General features: G+C 37.2%; 1 protein-coding gene across 2 annotated transcripts in view; it reads left to right on the top strand.

The window, feature by feature from the left end:
- The window catches only part of LOC141441078 (potassium voltage-gated channel protein Shaw-like), a 276603-nt gene that overhangs the window by 81822 nt on the left and 172417 nt on the right, over window positions 1-22364 (top strand). For both annotated transcript variants that reach the window (XM_074105716.1, XM_074105715.1), the window contains exon 4: window positions 7193-7372. In XM_074105716.1, coding sequence (XP_073961817.1) covers window positions 7193-7372 — 180 coding nt within the window. The remainder of the gene's footprint in view (window positions 1-7192; window positions 7373-22364) is intronic.

Below are 22364 nucleotides of genomic sequence, written 5' to 3'. Positions count from 1 at the left end.
AATAAAAATAAATAAGATTAGAAGAACAAAGAATGTAGCTGGTACCTACCTACTTCGTGTTAAGCATATTTCCTTTCTTGGGCCGTCGCACAACACAATATAACACAAAATAATTCAGTACATCTGCTCCCAGCCATATTCAGCTACAGCCACAGTCTTATCTAAATTTTGTGCAGTATAAGAAATAATAAGTGACATTTTGCAATATTTCAGGTAGGCAAGGTCCGCCCGGATTGCTACCACCATCTTGCTCGCTAATCCTGCCGTGAAGCAGCAGTGCTTGCACTGTTGTGTTTCGGCGTGGAGAGTAAGACAGCCGGTGAAATTACTGGTACTTGAGGTATCCCATCTTAAACCTCTAGGTTAGCAACGCATCTGCAATACACCTGGTGTTGCAGATGTTTATGGGCGGTGGTAATCCTTTACCATCAGGAGACCCACTTGCTCGTTTTCCATCCAGTCGAATTAAAAAAATATATTAAATAAAATTATCGATGCTATAAAACCGCAGTTACGGAACCAATTCTAAAAATACCTAGTCCACAAAACAATACCTTTTGATCATCCAAAACACAGTACTAATTACATGCGTTGCCTCCAGGCTTACCTTATTTTCTTTTCCTATATCCATGATTATTAAGAGGAAGATAAGAAAACGTAATATGTGGTAAATCTTCAGAGGTTTCCACGAAAAAAATAGTATACTCCGGATTTAGGCTGCAGGAAAAGACACGATGTATCGAGAATATTCGGTTTTTCGGTTTGATTCAGGATAGGGAAAAGCAATTGAGAAGGATTTGCGAGATTATTGTTGTTCGGATTTAACATTAATGTTAATTATAGATTCGGCCTGTTGCTTAGTGGAATGAAAGCAATCATCATCATCATCCCAGCCTATATACGTCCCACTGCTGGGCACAGGCCTCCTCTCAGAACAAGAGGGCTTGGGCTATAGTTCCCACGCGGGCCCAGTGCAGATTGGGAACTTCACACGCACCATTGAATTGCTTCGCAGGTTTGTGCAGGTTTCTTCACGATGTTTTCCTAATGAAAGCAATGTTTCTATTGAATAAATGAGCATAAAGCGCGATCGAACCATCTCCATTTCAACTTGGGTAAAAATGCTTTTTCACTTCTCATGCTCTTAAAATGTTACTTTAGTCCTTAGTTTAGGTCCTTTTTATTCTCTAGGGATTAAAATAGTTTTTTTTTTTAATTTACGCTGGAAACCCCTAAATAGCGGTAATGCTGTATGTGAATGGAGGATTGTTAGGGCGTGGAAATAACCTCAAAATGCCAAGTGTTCAAAAATGTATAAAAACACGATTTAGCACAAAACACAATTAATGACTACGATTATTAATCTATTCAATTATATTAAGGATTAATTCATTATATTATGCATACTCCAATTAGTTTTAAAATAGTTTTCAATTTTTAATCTGTTGGCTAAATATGCAAGTACTTAAGACGTCACTTCATAAACAATAAAAGAAAAGAAAAAACGCGCAACAATTTATTTTTTCTATTTGAATTTTGAACAGATGGCCTGTCCATTAGTCGAGCGTACGTTTTTAAAAAGTAATATTGCAATTTTGAACAGAACATTGTTTTTTTCCTCGCATTCAAAGTGAAAAGTAGAGTGTTTAACAAACATAATGCCACTCGAACTATAGCCACCCTCGTTCTGCTCGGGTGGGTAAACATCTCGTGTCATTATGGCTTGTTTTAGTCCCTTGTTGAACAATCTACTATTTTATATCTGTCCAGATGTTTAGCTGTTCTGTTGTTCAACAGGTCGCATTTTTTGACCGAATCTCTTGAAAAATTTGGGAGTAAGCTACATAAAAGTATGTTGCTTTTAGTCGATTCAGTTTTTATCTTTTTTCAAAGTGCTGGAGCCATTAAATAAAGCTGTTTTAAAAAACTCACCAAGGGGGCTGTTTCACCATCCATTGATTAGTGTTAACTGACGGTTAAATGTGATGCCGTCTCTATTTGTTTTGTTCGAATAGACGGAGACGGCATCACATTTAACCGTCACTTAACACTAATCAATGGATGGTGAAACAGCCCCTAAGTCTCCAGTCCACAAAGCCACGACCAGGACACGAGATAGTCTTTCTTGTAATGATTGTTTTTTTTGGAGTATTTTTGTATTTTTTATTTCAACTCCAAATTTGTTACTTTTACGGGTATCCCGTGAAATCATATCGAAAATACAAACTGAGTCATGGATTCACCGAAAAACTAGAAAGAGACCAGCACTGGGAATCGAACCCAGGTCCTCAGCAATCCGTGCTGCGTGCTATAACCCCAGTGCTGGTCTCTTTTTCTGGTTTTTCTCTGCATCCATGTCTCAATTTGTATTTTCGATATAGTCTTTCTTGGCTTTCTAAGTAAGGCAGGCAACGCAGCTCCAATCCTATGATGTCCATTGATGGAAGATGAGTCTCAATGGATGGTAGTGCTTACCTATAGGTATGCCACGAGAGTTGAAGTGAATGATTACACGCACATCCTCTACATGAAGTACTGATTACATAAAAGGAGAGTGAATTAAATGAATGAGTGAATGTCAAAATCCCGCTATCATTAAACGACATATTTTTGTGTGCGTGACCACAACTCTGGCGGCACTACCTATACTTGCTCATTTACCGTTCCAAACCTTAGCCGTCTATCCGCTTTGAATGCGGTTTTTTTATTTGGAAGCAAATTTTCTAGCGATGATTCTTAGACATGTTTCATTAAAATCGGTTTAGCCGTTTTTGAGATATTGAACTTTGAAGTGACAAAGTCGGGTGTTTTCCAACTTTGTTGGTTAGGTTATCTTAAAAGTGTCATAATTAAAAAATCCACAGCCTTTCTGAGATGTATTTGACATAAATTCTTGTGGGTATAAACAATAAATATTCTTTATCTTATCCACTTCAATGGATTTGCCGTCGAAAGCAACAATAAAAAAGCCATCGGTACAACAAACCAATACACAAACAACAATAAAAAATGGAATAACAAAATTTATAGCAATCCCTAAAAGCCTATCTACATTTTACGTGCTCAGATGGGGTAGTTCTATATTGTTGATATTGTGGTGAGTGTATATTTCGGTTATTAAAATGATTAAGCTGCATTTCCACCAATGTGCGAGGATGTGTTCCGTAGAATGTGTTTTTTACTAACCAATAGAAACGCTTCATTTGTACACATCCTCGCACAGCACATCTCTGGTGGAAACAGAGGCAAGAGGCAAATGAAGCGTTTCTATTGGTTAATGAAGAACCCTCCAACACATCCTATTATATTGTATTCCTCGCAACACATCCTCCCTTATCGATGGATTCTATGTATAAAGGTCAAAGTGTTTTTTTTTTTCTATAAAGTATTCATTATCATTGAAGTAAAACGGCCAAACTAGATGCAATTTTAACGTAAAAGGGCTAAATGTACGTTTGATACTTTTACGCGGTAAATCCCGGGTGGGTTTTTTTATCTGTGGGCATAACTGCATTTTTAGGTACATGTACGTCAAGAGGAACGCGGCTACCCAATGCTTTATCGTAATGTGATTGTATTACTTTTTTTTATTTCCCCAAGTAACTTGGGTAACGTATTTTTTACCAAAGATTTTAAGGTTGTACGCGTATATGAGCCAAAGTACCACATAATATCTTATTACTGTCTTTTTTGAAGTTTATTTCCCGGAAATTCACGTATATGAGCGTATGTACAATAACTTTTAATAAAGAAATATTTTATTAAAATTTATTATTGTGATTGAAGGACAGAGTACTATTAACTAGTGTGCTAAATTTCAGAAGTCTCGGACCACCATCACCATCTCTGAGCTAACACAGTTTTTGACTTTGAAAGCCCGTCCTGTAATGTAACGATTTTACACTAAGCCTTATACGTAGGACCCATCGATATCTCTGGTGGAAACGCTGCTTTACTCCTGTACAGAGAATCGTTGACTACATACGAGTATAAATATTATTATAGTAGCCAATGGCGGTGTCCAAGCGATACATAAATTCCGGGATAAAATAATACACTACGTCGTTGTGCTGGAATTTCATTACAAATAGGCTATGTTTAAAACTCTGTAGTACCTGGTCTATTGGTTTAGACAAACGCCTTTCAAACAGAGGACTCTAGTTTCGGTCCCGTACTTTCACCCGAGTTATTTGTATTTGAGAAATTCAACTTGAAATTTAACTTCATCTTCGGCGGATAGAAACGTATGAGAAATCCTACATCTAACTATTCAATTATTATTAGGATTACAGTAATTTGTTTTTTAATATTTTTAGTCCAATTTCAAATGACGTGAAAAAAATAATAAAATATCACTCGGTCACCTAAAAATATTTTTAAGTGAAGTCAAAAAGCCCCCTCGAGTTGGCCCAGGCGCAAAAGTGCCCATCACACTTGCCGAGTTACCACGCTGAATAGCGATGGACAACCTTTGCGAATGAAAAGCACCCGCGCCAGCATCAGAACATCTCTCGCTGATACGACGCCTTACCTCCTTAACAAAGGCTTTGGCCCCCGACCCCCAGCACAAAGTAAATTAGAGTTTTAGTTCTATTTTTATTAATTACTGTATGCTAGCCGTTACCCGCTACTCCAACCGCTTAGAATTCGGTTATCGCTATCCCGCGGGAACTATACCATTTTCCGGGATAAAAACTATCCTATATCCTCCCTCTCCTTCCCCGGGATTTAAACTATCTGTATACAGAATTCAATCTAAATCGGTTCAGTGGCTTAGACGTGATGAAGTAACAAATAAATAAACAGACTTACAAACTTTCGCATTTATAATATTAGTAGGATATTGCGTGTTATATGTTAAATAAAACTTTAACTAATTCAACAACATGTGTGAGTTCCCATTTCTACAGAGGACTCGCGACAAACTGCAGCCCCAGCTCTCTCAATCTGTAAAGAGACATCCTATGCCTAGTACCGGGCTATCGAACACCAAGGTTTTCCAGAACGCCCCTGAGACATCTGGAACTGAACTTTAGGCTTGTCTAAATGTATAAAATCATAACTCTTCCTTTTGGGTTGGCCGTAGTCGTGTAATAACACACCTACGCGACAAAACTAGCAAAATTAGCAATAAAACGTAATCCCAAAAACCCCAGGTCATAAAGCAGACCATGGAAGCGCGCCAAACCGCTTCGCCTGGGTTTTACAACAGTGGCCATAAATTCACTCTTTCAATTTATCTAGCGGCCTCCTTGGCGGCACAGTATACCTACTCAGTAACTAATCTACAACCAATGCACTGAATTTGCACTCACAGAAATCGATCAGTCTCTGACTCAAACTCGTAAAAGAAATTATAAGAAATTCGAATAACCATTTTAGATACACATCCTAAAGCAGATATTCCAATAGATATAAATTTTCATACACGAGGTTAAGCCAGCGACCCGTCGGAATGTGACTTTTTTTCATGGTTGATCTGTTTAAAAAAACCTTGTTGAGTTCCTTGCCGGTTCTCAACGGAGCTTTTTCCGAACATGTGGTAGATTTTTGACATTCATTTTAGTGCTTGTTGTAGCCTAAATCGAATAAAGATATTTTGACTTTAACTTTATTGTTTCTATGTTGTTATGTCACATACCAATGTGATACGATGACATACGAACTTCGTACTAAATTTCATTTAACTATATTTTTTTCACTTCTCATGCTTCTAAAATTCGTATTTATGCTCTAGTGTATAAAGTAAAATTCAATTTAATTCAATTTCAATTCAATTTATTTATACAAAACTAAAAAATAATCAATACAGGTCAATAAAATTAATTTATAATTACATAATATATAATGATGCATGAAGAATAAAAGGTACTTTGTAAGTGAACAATTTTATAGTATATTATTTTTATTTTACATAAATTTATTTAAAAACAATGTAACAACAACTAACCTTGTTCAATTATGAGTTTACATACATAAAAAAAGAACTAACCTAAGATAGCTTAACTAACTGTAACAATGAAAATTATAAAAAGAATACCCCGTCCAAAAGATCTGCCTGTGGCAGGGTTCCCATGACGCTGGCCGCATTACCCTTTTGGATCGCAAGTGAGATCCGCTGGATAAGTACGCGCCAGCTCTTGGGTCCCCAGAAGCGTCGACCAACCGGGACGACAGGGCCTTTATAAATAACTTCATGTCGGCTGACCAGGGCCCTAAGGTCTCAACAGCAAGCGCCGCAAACTCGTAATCCTTTAATAAGGAGGAGTACTTGCGACGCTTGAGTATTTGAGCCTGATCAGCCGCAGCGCCGGCTTGTGAGCTAGTTGCCTGGATGTGGGACAGAGCGAAAGTATCAACGCATGTCGCGTCCCACACCAGGGCCCTACCGAGCTTCGGGTATATGAAGGTCTCGGGTAAAATGGCTCGTTTTATGCTCTTGTTGTACAATTTACTATTTATGCTCTAGTGGCAACCCTAGTTGCGTAGTTCTTTGTATGTAGATATCTTCCTGTATCATACTGTGGCGTAGCTTGCAGCTCCAATTTGGTCTCTCAGAGTCTCAAAGGAGAACACGTGCTTGAATTCGCACGCTCCGTCCCACTGAAGAAAACTAATTCTAAAGTTTCAAAAGCGGTAATAACGCAAACAAAACAATATTTCATTCAAATGAAACTAACTTTGGGGAGACGATTGCTAATAATGACAGCTTCTACTTCTACAGCGTTGGAGGCTTTTGTAAAACTTGATATGGTTAATACAAACAATTTTCTTAGTTATAATGTAATGAAGATTACTCGTAGTTTATTTTATGACATTTCTGAGAAAATCAGTCAAATTAGAAGAACAGACTAAAGAAAACAGAGATAGATAAATAATAAGTGCAAGTTGGACATGGGCAGAGAAGGTTCCGTACATATTCGTAGGTATCTATGAATATTTAGGGGCTGTTTCACCATCCATTGATTAGTATTAACTGACGGTTAAATGTGATGCCGTCTCTATTTGTTTTGTTCGAATAGACGGAGACGGCATCATATTTAACCGTTAGTTAACACTAATCAATGGATGGTGAAACAGCGCCATAGTGTTTAAGCAAACTGTGGGGTCATTTTAAATGGTTAACATAGACAGATAGACAACAATTAATATTTTCAGACTTTTGCTTAAAATAAAATCTTTTCTTCTACAGAATACCCTGGCCATATTGGACAAACTGGACATCGATAGCGAGAAGCCATCAGAAGAAGAAATCGCGAGGCTCTTCGGTTATGAGGAGGCCTACTTCGCGGGTGAACTCGGTGCCTGGCAAAGGCTCAAGCCAAGAGTCTGGGCTCTGTTCGATGAGCCCTCCAGTTCACCGCCCGCTAAGGTAGGTAGAATATCAGCTGTTAGCAAGATAAAGAAGAATTTAATTTGATGGAATAAGTCAAATTTTAATGGTATTAGGTAAGTGGCTGTACAGACCATCACCAATATCTGACACAACCAAACGTGTTTATATATCTGATATTTAAATAATTAAAAAAATAATTTTTGAAAAAATATTACTTAGATTTTCTTTTACAAATATACAATTTCACTCGCAAATGTAATGAAAAACCTTGTATGTCGCACGGGCGGTACTAGAATTACGAATATCGACTCATTAAAGCCCCTAATTCCTTATTTACTGCCCTTAAGACACAATGTACTAAAAACGAGTTTGTAAGTCTGTTTGTTTGTACCCTTACCTTATAGTTTGAGGAAAATTACGTAGTTACCGCGGGATAGCGATAAAAGAAATCTACGCGAAAGGATTCATGAAACAGCTAGTATTTCATAATCTAAGCTCAGATTACTCCGTCACATAACTGTAGCTTTAATCACGTTACACATATAAAGATCTTAATTGCACGGAAGTTCGGGTAATAAAGGAACAACAAGTTAATTCTTGTCATCACCAACACCTGGTGGCTCGTAAATCAAGGGTTTAGGACAATTAACCGTTTGACAGCTATTCGCTTAATTATTTCTAAGCAATTTCTAAGAAAATTTTCTCATTGCGAAATCGGAATGAGTGTTGACGTAATTGTTCTGATTTTTATGTAGAGTTGGAAACTCCGGAAGGAAAAAACAGTTTTTGGGGCCGCATTGTATTTGTCAAGAACATTTTTCTAGAGAACACGTAATGAATAGTTGAAATTTACAGGAAATTCTTAAGGAAACTGTTAAAATTGTATGTTTTTAGACCGCGACGCATAATCAGGGATGTTATAAGTTTGATGTCAGTGTCTATTTGTTAGTCTATCTATCTGACTGTTTGTGGCATCGTAGCTCCCAAACGGATGGACCGATTTCTATGCGTTTTTTATGTAAAAGCGAGTCTCCTTGCGCTAGTTTTAGCTATGTTTCATTAAAATCAATTGAGCCGTTTTTAAGATATTGAACTTAAAAAATTAAATGACACTGTCGGAGTTTTTTCAACATTTCTAAGTTGGTTAGGTTAGCCATTCAGGATCGATATTTTGCAGTACATTTTCTCATTGTATAAGCAAATATTATAATATGTAAATAAGTATTGTATTTGTTCTATGTTTGTTTTTATGGCGTTAAATTAATGTATTTTCTTTCTTTCTTTCTTTCTTTCAAATATTTATCAACAGCAATTTAATATAAAAAATATTAATAGGGTTTACACAAAAGCAATCCAAAGATTTACTAAAACAATTCGTGTAAACGTTCTAAAAAAAAGCCACATAATTAAACTTCTATTTTTTTCCATCGCGTTAACATATCAATACAAGTAAAGACACCACCCATTTATTTTGAGCAACATTCTTCAAAACCAAAAAAACGGTCCAAAGTGAACCATCAACTTTCGTCACATTGAGCTATAGTCTGCTAGCTATAAGGTTAAAATTGGGTTGTACAAAAAATGTTAACAAGACTTTGTGGTATTAAGTGAGCAGATAGGTACTCTCCAGGGCTCGCATCTAATACTGAGGCAATTAGGAGAGTTTAACTCGACTTTGGGACATGAATTATTGACCTGTACCTTTGCTGTAACTTAGGCACAGTATTGTTATAAACAGTAAGAATAAATTATCTCTTTGAAACCCGCGACCTTATGATAGCTACACTTATGCAAGAAATGCGTGTTCATGCAGTTCGTCCCCCTCCACGCTGTAAGAACACATACAAATCACACAAATACATCATTTATCACCATCATCTATCTATGAACGGTTGTGCTCTGAAGATGAGCTCTGGTTGAGTTCGAAACGCATGAGTGTAGTTGGGCAAAACTAGCTACTATACTATTATGAGATTTGAATGTGAAGTCGAGATAGTTTACAGTATTTTGTTTCGTAATGAAGTCCTATGAGTGGTAGGTAGTCATCAACATTTTGTCTTCGGTTCTCGCTACTCGAGGACCTTTCTATCCCAATCCCAACGCTTATCTGTTCATCGAGCGATGTGGCATGCCCATTGCCATTTCAATTCGCTTATAATTCGAGCTATGTCAATGACTTTAAATAGTTATTTGGTGCGTAGTTATGGGTGTAGTTGAAATAAATGACTGAATGAATTAATGAATGAAAAAGGTTTATTTAACACACACACTTACAAAATGTGCAGGTGGTAGGACCTTGTGCCGTGAAGCAGCAATGCTTGCACTGTTGTGTTTTGGCGTGGAGAGTAAGACAGCCGGTGAAATTACTGGCACGTGAGGTATCCCATCTTAGACCTCTAGGTTGGCAACGCATCTACAATACCCCTGGTGTTGCAGATGTTTATGGGCGGTGGTGGTTTCTTACCATCAGGATACCCACTTGCTCATTTGCCATGCAGCCGAATAAAAAAATAATAATAAAAACAATATAAAATTTATGATGCTACGTTCATACTGTTCTTAACCTGTTCACTGTCCACGATATAAGTTAACAGGAGATCACTGAAGTTGCGGTCTCCCATTAAGGTTAAGATGATTTGAAAATTTAGAGGCGAAATATAATAACTTGGCATGTAAAGGGTTATGCGGTGTACAGGGTGTTGGCTCTGCTCCCAATTAAATGATATTAATAGGCATGAATATAATATTTGTATTTAGTGGAAAATGCTATTATGGACGAAAACTCTAATGGAATACATTTATGTTTATCAAATAGCCTTTTCTTTAAATAAATAAACAAAAATGTGTATAGATTCAGAATATAATAAACACTCAAAATAAGCAGATTGATTCACGATTTTAAATCAAAAACAGTCCGATCCTTTCAAAGGACCTTTGTCAGGGGTGAGAGTATATTGACGCGAAAGCACATCCCGCATAGATAAAATAAAATTTAAAGGGTATGATTTTTTTATTTCATAACTTTTTTGTATACAAAAAATGCGATTGTAAATTTAAAAATTATAATTAAGTACCTCCTGTTAGACCTCTGTTAGGGGTGAGAGTATATTGACGCGAAAGCACATCCCGCATAGATAAAATAAAATTTAAAGGGTATGATTTTTTTATTTCATAACTTTTTTGTATACAAAAAATGCGATTGTAAATTTAAAAATTATAATTAAGTACCTCCTGTTAGACCTCTGTTAGGGGTGAGAGTATATTGACGCGAAAGCACATCCCGCATAGAAAAAATAAAATTTGAAGGGTATAATTTTTTTATTTCATAACTTTATGTATACTAAAAACGCGTTTGTAAAAAATTATAATTAAATACCTCCTGTTACTTTACAATAAAATTCTGTAAAGAGGAAAAGCGTTTACGAGATTTATTTGAAAATATTCAATAGACAGGTTCAAATTCTTTGAATCATGATCGAATTCCCGAACTCAAATAAAAGTTGGCCCTGAAATTGTAAGGTTGATCAGAACAAAGGCTTGTTAGCTGAAAGAAAGATTACCTACCTCTACCCTTATTAACGTTCGTTCTTATTTCGGCACAATTGGAACCTCTGTCGAATTACGAGTACTTTGCTGTCCAACTGTCTGTGTGGTACTTCTATCAAGACATTTTTTCTTAGGAACGCGTGGAGATATCATATCGGCCGTTGGCCATCTACTGTTTGAGATAGGCCTCTCCTATAGAACTCCTGTTGCTTCGGTTGGAAGCGGCTTTCATTTACCATGAACCCGCAGCCTTTGATGTAGGAAGAGGAGTATCAAGTTGGAATGAATATCAAATACTCAAGTCTGCTTCAGCTCAGCTTCAGAGTTGGCTCAGAGTCACGCAACGAGCTATGGAGAGAGCTATGCTTGGAGTTTCTTTGCGCGATAGAATCCGGAATACGGAAATTCGTCGAAGAGATACCTGCAGGGATAAGTCCGCCTTTGTACTTGACACTTTACTTTTATTTATGTAAGCTTTTTGTTTTTCCTTTTTGTACAATAAAGAGTATACACAAACAAACAAACAAACAAAAACTAAAATCACTGACATAGCTGGAAAAATATGCAAGTTGAAGTGGCAATGGGCGGGCCATATCGCTCGAAGACCAGATAACCGTTGGGGAGAAAAGTTCTGGAGTGGCGACCACGAACTGGAAGACGAGGCGTTGGCAGGCCTCCTACCAGGTGGACTGACGACATCGTGAGAGTTGCGGGAAACCGGTGGATGCAAGTGGCGAGTTGTCGTTCATTGTGGCGGTCTTCAGCAGTAGACGTCTTCTAGCTGATGATGATGATGATGGTGAAGTCTGCTTCTCCTTGGAGCACTAAAAACTACCTAAGTCTTTTGAAAAGGTGTGTCCATAAAAATTGCCGAGGAACCAAAACCTATAGGGTATCGTAAACTTGAAATTTGAGTATGAAGGTCAGTTTTTTTTATTAATGTAAAGCTTACCTCCTACTTCATCTGTCTTGAATTAGTCTATCGCTACCCCGCGAAAGTTTTGCAATTTTCCGGGAATTAAAACTATTCTGTCTCTCCCAAGATCTGAAACTCTCCATGCCATGTTGGTTTATTTAACACGAAAAGATAAAAGACAGAGAGGCAGATAGACAGCGTTGCTTTGTTTTTAATAAAATATTAGTAAAGATTGCATCTGTTAAGCCAGATCGTTAATTGCTTACATTGGAAAATCTTTATTACTTGTGTTTTCTGTACTGCTTACTAGATGTTGGTGTTCAATAACAGTTGTTCTATTGTATTGTATTGTTAAAATAGGCATAAGCTTCGCATAAGCCGCTTTCTTACAAACAAAAGCTTTCTTTTCTTTTGTCAAGAGTTAAAAAATCCATCTCGACCTTGACGCAGTACAATAGAACAGTAGCAACAGCACCGACCATTCCCGCTCAGTCGCGCATACAAATATTCTACTTACGGACTATTTAGGGTCCTAAACTGCGGATGCTGACGTAAAACGCAAGGTTTAACCTTTTCCTGATAAAAAAGGTTAAGAACCGTTCATTACTGCTAATGGTTACTGCTGGAATTTGGAAAGTGATGGGTTTTAGAGCGCTTTTTTAATGGCGGAGCTTGGATTAGTGATGTCATGCCGTACGATGTATTGGAAGGAGGTTCTGAATAAAATTATCCAAGTGCAAGTCGAACTCGCGCACCGTGAGTTTCCTACTTTGTACGTATCTATGATTATCCAGTCAGTGTTAGCAAAGCCTTGCTCCTAAGAAAAATGTGAGGTCATTTTAGATTAATTACTGACAGAAACCGGCAAAAAATTAAGTTTTTTTATGAGTTTGTGCTGAGCTATCATCATACCAAACTTACCGAACTTACCGAACTTCTTTTTAATTTAAGATTAGAAGCTAAGGTTAATCAAGTTAAACTATAGGTTTGGGATCCCGGCAATTTGTATGAAAACACCTTTTTTCAATGACTGTATCTTTTGATTAACTTGGATTTTTTTTTGCTGCTTTAAAGAATAACAGACTTGAGTAGGTATTTTGATATTAATTTCAATTTGGCCAACCCTGATATAAACTATTATAGCCTGTGGAAGATTTCTAAAAAAAGATGCTAATTTTCAGCTGTAAGATATAAAAAATTAACAAAACAGACGCGTTCGATTTACGAAACTTTGTTAATTTAAACTTGGGGCCCTGAATGTAAATTCAAGTTGAGTGTTTCTGAAAATTATTGTCCTTTTTATGAGTCATAGGAGTGCTGGAGCTATTAATTTGTTTAAATTCATTTGCTTGTTCAATTTTGATTATTTTATTTCTTAACAACTTCCTTGTCTGAAAAGTCATCTACATATAATAATATGATACAATTGTTTAGGTATGTGATAAGCCCGAGTCTTTATTGATTAATTTTTAAAGAAAAATAGTACTTTTATATCTCTAACATCTGGTAGCATGTTATACGGTAGCGTTGCTCTGAAGATGAGCTCTCTGTTTGAGTTCGAAACGCGTTAGTGTGGTGTGGTGGTGGTTATAGATGGGTTTGTGTGATTTATATGTGTTCTTACAGTGTGGAGGTGGAGGAACTGCATGAACACGCATATCTTGCATAAACTTAGCTATTATGCGGGTGAGCACAGAAATTCTTTTAGTTCATTGACACGGACCTCCGCAAAGTAACGCCTGATTCAATAAATTATTTAATCAGGTAAGTACTTATTCACTTGTCATTCCTTTCCGAATCATGGAGCAGCAATCAGTAATCAGTCATTTATTTGCTCAAACATGGTACAAAGAAGATGGTTTACATACAATTTATAGTGCGACATGTTTTGTCAGAAAGACATGCAAAATATTTTAAAGTTGTGTGTATCACTTGCATTTATAATAGTTACTACTTATACTTATACATATATTCTAATCTAAATTATGAGTGTCATTTAAACACTCTTGAATTGAATAGTAAGCTTTTGACTCAAAGCCTGCCTAAATTCGTTTATGCTTTCCAACTTAATAATAGTTTTTGGTAATTTATAAATATTCTGTGTGCCATTCAAATACACTTTTAGACAAAAAGCGGTTCTTGATGGCTTGCAACTGCAATTTCAAAAAAAACTGGCCAAGAGCGTGTCAGACACGCCCAAAATAGGGGTTCCGTAGCCATTACAAAAAATTAAGTAATATTTTCTAAGATTTTAACGGAATCTTCCAAGTTTAGGTATATTTTATACCTTAGGCAGTTATTTACTGATAAACTACGCGTAATTCTCAAGCCAAACTGAGCCGAATTTTTTTCAAATTTCCACCTACCGCTTTAGATTTTAGAGGGGGGGACGCTCGATTTTAATGAAAATTAGCACTTTAAAGTTGAATATTTAGCAAACAAATCACTGAATCGAAAAATCATTTTAGCAAACCCCTAATGGTTTTAAAAGACCTATCCAACCCACACTTAGGGGTGGATGAGAAAAAAATCACCCCCACTTTACGTCTATGGGAGGTACCCTAAAAAAAATTTTTTTTTGAGTTTTTTAATTGTACCATTTTGTCGGCATCGTTGACCTATCCGTGCAAAATTACAGCTTTCTAGCATTGATAGTCCCTGAGCAAAGCCGCAGACGGACGGACAGACAGACAGACAGAAAACAGACAGACATGGCGAAACTAATAAGGGTTCCGTTTGCCATTTTGGCTCCGGAACTCTAAAAACATACTTCGTTCTAATGCAGTCAAACCCATCCGTCTAAAACGTAAAGGTTCTTCTTAAAGCTGTAACGCATTACAAATGGGCTACAAATTATTTCATGTCCCAGCCCTAAAAGGGAAGGGGCAATATATCAAGCTGTTCATTTAGCGAGCCTAAAATGTGGGTTTTTTACGCGGATTAGGTAAGATTGGCAATTAACTATGTAAAATACTTCTTCTATCACAGTGACATTAACTCTTGTAAATTTTTAATTAGTGCATTGGCAAAAAGTCCCTCTGAAATATCTGGTAAAATTAAAAGGAAAGAAAATAATTTCATGGCAATGTTCCTTTTAAAAACCGGCCAAGAGCGTGTCGGACACGCCCAAGGGTTCCGTAGCAATTAGGAAAAAAATCAAGTACCTAAAATTATGTGCGTTATAACACAATTAAAACATACTAGAGTCTAAAATCTATTACCATTAGATTAGACTCTCGCTCCGAGTCTTCTTGATGCAAAGCTATCTATCGCCGTTCAACGCGCGGGAACGCGGCAGCGTGTTGGCACCTTTGCGCCAGGAACGATTCAAGCGGTCTTTTTTAGATATAAATAAATAAATAAATAAATATCACGGACAATTCACACCAATTGACCTAGTCCCAAAGTAAGCTTAGAAAGCTTGTGTTATGGTACTAAGCAACGGATAAATATAATTATATGATATAGATACGTACTTAAATAATATTAAACACCCAAGACCGAGAACAAATTCTATTTTCATACAAATATCTGCCCGACACGGGATCGAACCCGGGACCTCAAGCTTCGTAGTCGGTTCTCTAACCACTAGCCATCTAATCGTCAAAAAAAATATAAAAATATATTTAAGTTAGCTAGTAAGATTTATTATTTAGTATATTTAAGCTCTTAGGTATAATTGTATTTCTATAAGTTATATCTAAATAAATTACTATTTTTTATTACAGAAAAGAGCGTATCATCACGGCACTTAACGTCTTTCTGAGAAGCGCAGTTTTCGGCCAATAACTCAAAAACGGTATATCCGATCATGTTGAACCAATTTCCGTTGAAATGTATTAAGCGTTGCCTTCCATATTTTTGCATGTTTTTTAGACAAAACGTTTACAAGACACAATTGGGGGGGGACACAATTTTGTGCTACTTTGGAGCGATTATTTCCGGAATCTTCACTTAATCAAAAAATTTTGAGAAACTTACTATCTTTCCAAAAGAGCTGTCGAACTATGTCCACACTGATGCGAGTTAAAAAAATCAATTTCTGTGACGTGTATGGAGTGCCCACCTATAAATATAAATTTTTGTAATTTAACTACACTAAATAGCGGCTTTGACAAGACATCTGTACTCCAAATTTCATTGATATACATCTTGTAGTTTTCGAGTAAAATGCCTGTGACATACGGACGGACAGACAGACAGACGGACTTGACGAAACTATAAGGGTTCCGTTTTTGCCATTTTGGCTCCGGAACCCTAAAAAGTGCCGGTCTATTAATTCGTTATACGTTATCATTCAGCACGGACAACCGATGGCCGTTGAGCCTTAAATTGGCAAGTCAAATGGCTTCGCAGGTTTGTGCAGGTTTCCTCACGATGTTCTCCTTCACCGTAAAGCTCGTGATAAATTTCGCACATGAATTTCGAAAAACTCAGAGGTGCGAGCCGGGGTTTGAACCCACGATCTGCTAGAGAGACCATACGTCTAACAACTAAACCACCACGGATTTTTTAACACTCAAAAGTGTAGCGACATAAAAAAAGGAGTAAGTACCAACAGTTTTATCATATTTCATCATTTCCATGCTTCTTTATTTTTAAACTATAGAGCGTGTTATAGGTCACCCTTTATGTTAGTCCACTGAAGCTCTGTGAGAAACCAATACGGGTCTTATATCGTCACTACTTTGAAAAAATCTCGTATCTATAATCAATATGTCAACAAAATTGAACCTTGATGTAATGTCTATAAAGTTCACTCAGAAAAATTATCTATTTTGAGCTACGAGTTTTTTCTGAAAATCTGAATTCTGCCTAAAATTTCGAAGCGCTTTTAAAGGTTTTAGGATTTAGGATTTTAGAGCGCGGGTTTCGGCTATACATCAGACTTAAAATGAAATCCCAGCAGCAGTTCCAACGTAAAGCTTTCAAAAATTGTCTTGATGCGAGATTAGGGTTAATAGCCGTTTACGGAACATGTTTTTAGGATTCCGTAGAAATGTTTTATCTAGTCAGTCTGTTAGATAATCAGCAAATATTGGACACCATTTTTTAACCCCGACGCAAAAAGAGGGGTGTTATAAGTTTGACCGCTATCTGTGTCTGTCTGTGGCACCGTAACTCTTTAACAAGTGGACCGATTTGAATGCGGTTTTCTTTTATTTGAAATCAGAATTTCTAGGGATGGTTGCTAGTATTGGTGTATACTGTAAGCCTTTATTATGAATCCTACTTCCTACTTACATTATAAATGCGTAAGTTGGTGTTGTTGCAGGTGGTAGGACCTTGTGCAAGGTCCGCCCGGATTGCTACCACCATTTGCTCGCTAATCCTGCCGTGAAGCAGCAGTGCTTGCACTGTTGTGTTTCGGCGTGGAGAGTAAGACTGGCGGTGAAATTACTGGCACTTGAGGTATCCCATCTTAGGCCTCTAGGTTGGCAACGCATCTGCAATACCCCTAGTGTTGCAGATGTTTATGGGCGGTGGTGATCTATTACCATCAGGAGACCCACTTGCTCGTTTGCCATCCAGTCGAATAAAAAAAATGTGTTGGTGGGTATGTTTGTTACTCTTTCACGCTAAAACGGCTGGACGCATTTGAACGAAATTTGGTATGTAGACAGCTGGACGTTTTATCCCGATATTCCCACGGGATAGGGATAAAATTTTGAAATAACAACCGCTGGGCTTAGAGTCATTAAATTTGGTATTAGGTAGCTGGACGTCTGCAAAAACACATAGGCTACTTTTTATTCCGATGTTACCACGGGATAGGTATAAAATCTTGAAATTTCAACCGCTGGGCTTAGTCATGAAAATTTTGTACAGTTGTTCTTAACACAGCCTTTGTAAAATCCAGGAATTTCAATTGTAACTACCAGATCGAATAGTTTATGCATGCGAGACAGCGGGTAAACTCTAGTAATTAAATAAATCAACCAACAAATTGAGGGCAAAGATAAGCGAAGAACTCCCGTGTGTTTAGTTCTTCATAGGACTAAGTTTTAATGAAACTTGTCTCAAATCCTCTTCTTTGTGCACGACCGTCCTTATACTATGTCACGTGCGTTACCTTCAGGCTAAGATAAGGACCCGGTACGAGCAAGTCTTGCAGTGTCGTTTCCATGTATATGCGGCATTATCATAATAGCAAGCCCGAAAAGCACGTTCGGTGAACGTACGTGCGTCTATTTCAAATAATCGTGGATTTATTAGAAAGCTTGTGACATTTACTTAATTAAGAGTAGTATTTTGTCTTTTATTAATGGCTTTTCGTAAAATATATTTCAAATTGGTAGTTTCCACCGAAATTTGCACATTCTGTATCTTTTCTACGGCACACTCTGTAAATCCTTGCCACCTCAAAAGCCCGTCTATCCACTAGTCCATTGAGTAGTCCCATCATGGGACTACTGAGACGATTACGTGTCAGTAGTCCCATGGGACAAGTGGCACTAATAAAGCAATTTAGCTATGGTACTTTTGTTCATTGCTCTGAGAACTCTCTCCTTACCGTCTCTCTTTCTTTTCTTTAATTTTATTTTAACTATCTATTGAAGCACATAAGTTCCCAAATCGTACTGCCCGAGCCCCAAAGCAAGCAAAAGCCCCAAGCATTCTCATTAAAGGAAGGGCGGCCTGTGCCCAGCAATAGGACGAATAGATATATGTGATTTAAAAAAATACAATCCAGAGGTGTTTTTAGCCTAGAATTTGACAAAAGGCACCTCTAGTTTCCACCTAAAGAGAATTAGGAATCAAATTAAAGGAATTTGGATTATCAGTAGGACGTACGAGTATATAGACCGAAACATGATGTGTGATTGAATAACTTTACTGTGCAAAATAGTATAAAATGGAGCATCCTTTTTACTAAATCACTTGCCTTGCACACTTGAAAGCTTTAATGGACTAAGCCGACCTCGCCTCCATTTCCCCTGCCCAATTTATCATAAAAATTGTCTTCACTCTCATAAATTTCAAACAAATGACTGGACAGTAACGTAGGTAATGTAGTCTTGTTTTATTCTACGAGAATGGGCTGTATGGATTTTTTCAAAAACAACCTATACTCTCAGACATACAAGGTGGTCCCTGTAACAGGAGCAAAAAATTTAGCCACGGCTTCTACTCTTCATCTTGAGCTAATTAGTTCTACAACTTTGGAAAGTAACTTAAGGCACTTGTCCCACCGCCGACGATGAGCGAGAAGCGAGCAGAGCGAGTAACTAGAAACGAGTGGGCGAGCAGTGAAAAGCGAGTGTTCGAGCACGACGGGCGATTACTCGCTCCACTCGCTCGAGCCGGGCGGCCGCCAAGCTAACAGCGCTGAGCGAGTATCGCTGAGCTAATTTTATTGCTCAGCGAGTTATAGCTCTTGTCGCTGCGACAAAAGATGTAAGAGCGAGTTCTCGCCGGCAGTGTGAACCGCCAGCGATCAACTATTAATATATATGTCTCTTTTACTCACACAGGATCTTATATCTTTTGTTCGTTTCTTGACCGAGAAATAGTCGATAGCCAATCGTTTCCTCGCCGGCGGTGAGACAACTGCCTAATTGTGTTATGATTTTTAATATCGTTTAAAGTTTGATTGGACAAGCAATGTATTGCGAAATCCGTCGTTTTGTTACGTGACAGGCGATTTCATTTAGGCTATTGGATACCGTACATTGAAAATACCATTTAATTTGTTTGGAATAAACATAACGATAAAATTACTTAATTTTTTGAAAGTTGCAGAACTAAAGTAGTTCCATTTGAGTAGCAGAGCAGAACCAGTGTTTTATTTTTTTGCTCCTGTTACAGGGCCCACCCGGTGTAACTCAGCGGCACAAAATTTGGCCCACTCTATACACAAAATGACCTATTACTGCATACATTTGTGGGCCATATTTTGACCGCTCAGTATACTTTGCTTATATAAAATCCTACTAATTTTATAAATGTGTAAGTTTGTCAGGAAGTTTGGTTGTTTGGAAGATTGGATGTTTGTTACTTCATCACGTCTAAACCAGTGAACCCATTTAGATATTCGGTACCTATACAGATAGTTTAAGTTCCGGAGAAGGATTAAGGGTAGTTTTTATCTCGATTTTTTTTTCCCGTGGGATAGCGATAAACGAATTCTGTGCGAACGGAGTCGCGGGTAAGGGCTAGTAACAACATAATTGTGACTGAAATTCGTGACGTAATTGAGATATGAATTTTGAAATGACAATTTCGGAGATTTTTCAACTTGTTTAAGTTGGCTAGAATATTCCATGTTGTCTATAAATGTTATCTTTTTCTATAATTTAAACTGGCAGTTGCCCGCGACTCCGTCCAGGTTAAATTTGTTTATCACTATATTATCCAGGATGAAAACTATTCTATGTCCTTCCCCGCGATTCAAACTATTTGTATACCGAATTTCATCTAAATCGGTTCAGCGGTTTAGACGTGAAAATGTGACAAGCAAACAAGCAGACATGACTTACGCGATGCGGTTTGCTCAGTTACTCAATTCACACAAAAATGCTGTGAAATATGACTACAAATTATAACAAGACGTCTAACCCTGTCTTTTTTTAAGGTAATACATAGTGAAGCCGTGGTGGCCTAGTGGTTTGACCTATCGCCTCTCAAACAGAGGGTCGTGGGTTCAAACCCCGGCTCGCACCTCTGAGTTTTTCGAAATTCATGTGCGGAATTACATTTGAAATTTACCACGAGCTTTGCGGTGAAGGAAAACATCGTGAGGAAACCTGCACAAACCTGCGAAGCAATTCAATGGTGCGTGTGAAGTTCCCAATCCGCACTGGGCCCGCGTGGGAACTATGGCCCAAGCCCTCTTGTTCTGAGAGGAGGCCTGTGCCCAGCAGTGGGACGTATATAGGCTGGGATGACATAATGAAGTAGTCTTGCAAACTTTCGTATTTATAATATTGTAGGACTAGCAAAATCGCGGACGATTGCTAGTGTAGAAGTATAAATTTAATGATGCATTTTTATGTTACTGCCTCTGTCATCCGAAACACACTACCCATTTCAGTTATACGACAGATTGGAAGCCTAAAGCGGTCGCTAGTCCTATAATTATGTGTATGACGGACCCAAAATTCTACTTTCCACCCTCAGAGGCACCTCAGCGGATTCTAGACTCTACGTCTACGTATTACCCTCTAAAATTGGTTGTTAAAGTGTCTGATTATTTGCAGTAAACCCTGGAATGATTAAGGACCGGTACTTCCATTATTTGGTGGACAATTAGTGCTTCTGTATTAGGTAGTCCTTTTCGGGATGTTAGATTACATTTTGCTCTTTGGATTTGGCTATTACAATGGTATCTTAATTTGGTTGTGGGCATTTTACATGATTTGTTGGAAGACTCATTATTCATTTTGTGACTTCGAGTGTATAAATATTTCTCATTGTTATTTATTCTTAAAACACTATCTTTTGATGATGATGGAAATGAAGTATCACAAAATTTTAAGCTACGATTTTTATCATACGTTTAAGCCGTGAGTTGTTCGGAGATAGTTTTCACAACATAACATACTTCCAACCTTGTTTATTACAACCCTGCTACTCGTACATATTTATCGAACTTGAAATTAACCTTTTTTTTTAAACAGTTACTTATACTTACAATAAAACAAATGACAAAAATCACAAAAAAAAGAGAATAAATTATACAATTAACCATGTCCAAATCTCAAGAGTACTCGTAGGTAGGTATTAAAATATTTTCACTACGCATGCTCTTAAAATGTTACTTTAGTCTCTGCATATCGGGACTAAAGCTCCTTAATAATCTCTAGGGATTAAAGTACTTTTTTAATTTACTCTGGACACCCCTCAACAGCCAGTCACGGTGTTTTTGAATGGAAGATTATCGCCATTTTCATTGATTGTGTATAAGTTGTGCATAGACAATTTTTATGTGGTGGGAATAACCTCAAAATTAAAATGCGGAAAAAAATATTAAAAAAAGATTTAATTTCGTGAATCACGATTAATGATTGACATGATATGAATCTATTTAATTATATTTAGTATGAATTCATTTTTTATGCATAATCCAATTAGTGGCAATTAGTTTTAAAGTCATTTTCAAACTTTAATCTGTTGGCTAAATATGCAAGCATTTAAAGCGTCACTTTACACAAAAAATAAGGAAAAATCCGCGGACCAAATTTTTTGCTATTTGAATTTTGAACTGATGTCCATTACTCGTATTGAGCGTGCCTAATAAAAAAGTAATATTTTAATTATGTATACTTAGAACGTTGTTTTTTTCCTCGCATTCAAAGTGAAAAGTAGATTGTTTAACGCGAGACTAAACAACCATAATGAATAATGACACTCGAACTATTGTCTCCTCGCTCTGCTCGGGTGGCTAAACATCCCTTGTCATTATGGCTTGTTTTAGCCCCTTGTTGAACAATCTACCACAATAAATCGACTAAATTGCACAAAGTCGTTTTAACATATTTCGAATATAAACTCTGTTTTAGGATGCCGTACCTTATGAGAAAAAATGGCCAAGAGCATGTATGTACTTAGGAACAGAAATACAAA

The sequence above is a fragment of the Choristoneura fumiferana genome, chromosome 23 (assembly GCF_025370935.1).
Source record: "Choristoneura fumiferana chromosome 23, NRCan_CFum_1, whole genome shotgun sequence".
Lineage (NCBI taxonomy): Eukaryota > Metazoa > Arthropoda > Insecta > Lepidoptera > Tortricidae > Choristoneura > Choristoneura fumiferana.
Note: the sequence above shows the minus strand (reverse complement) of the source record. Positions and strands in the feature narration are given on the sequence as shown.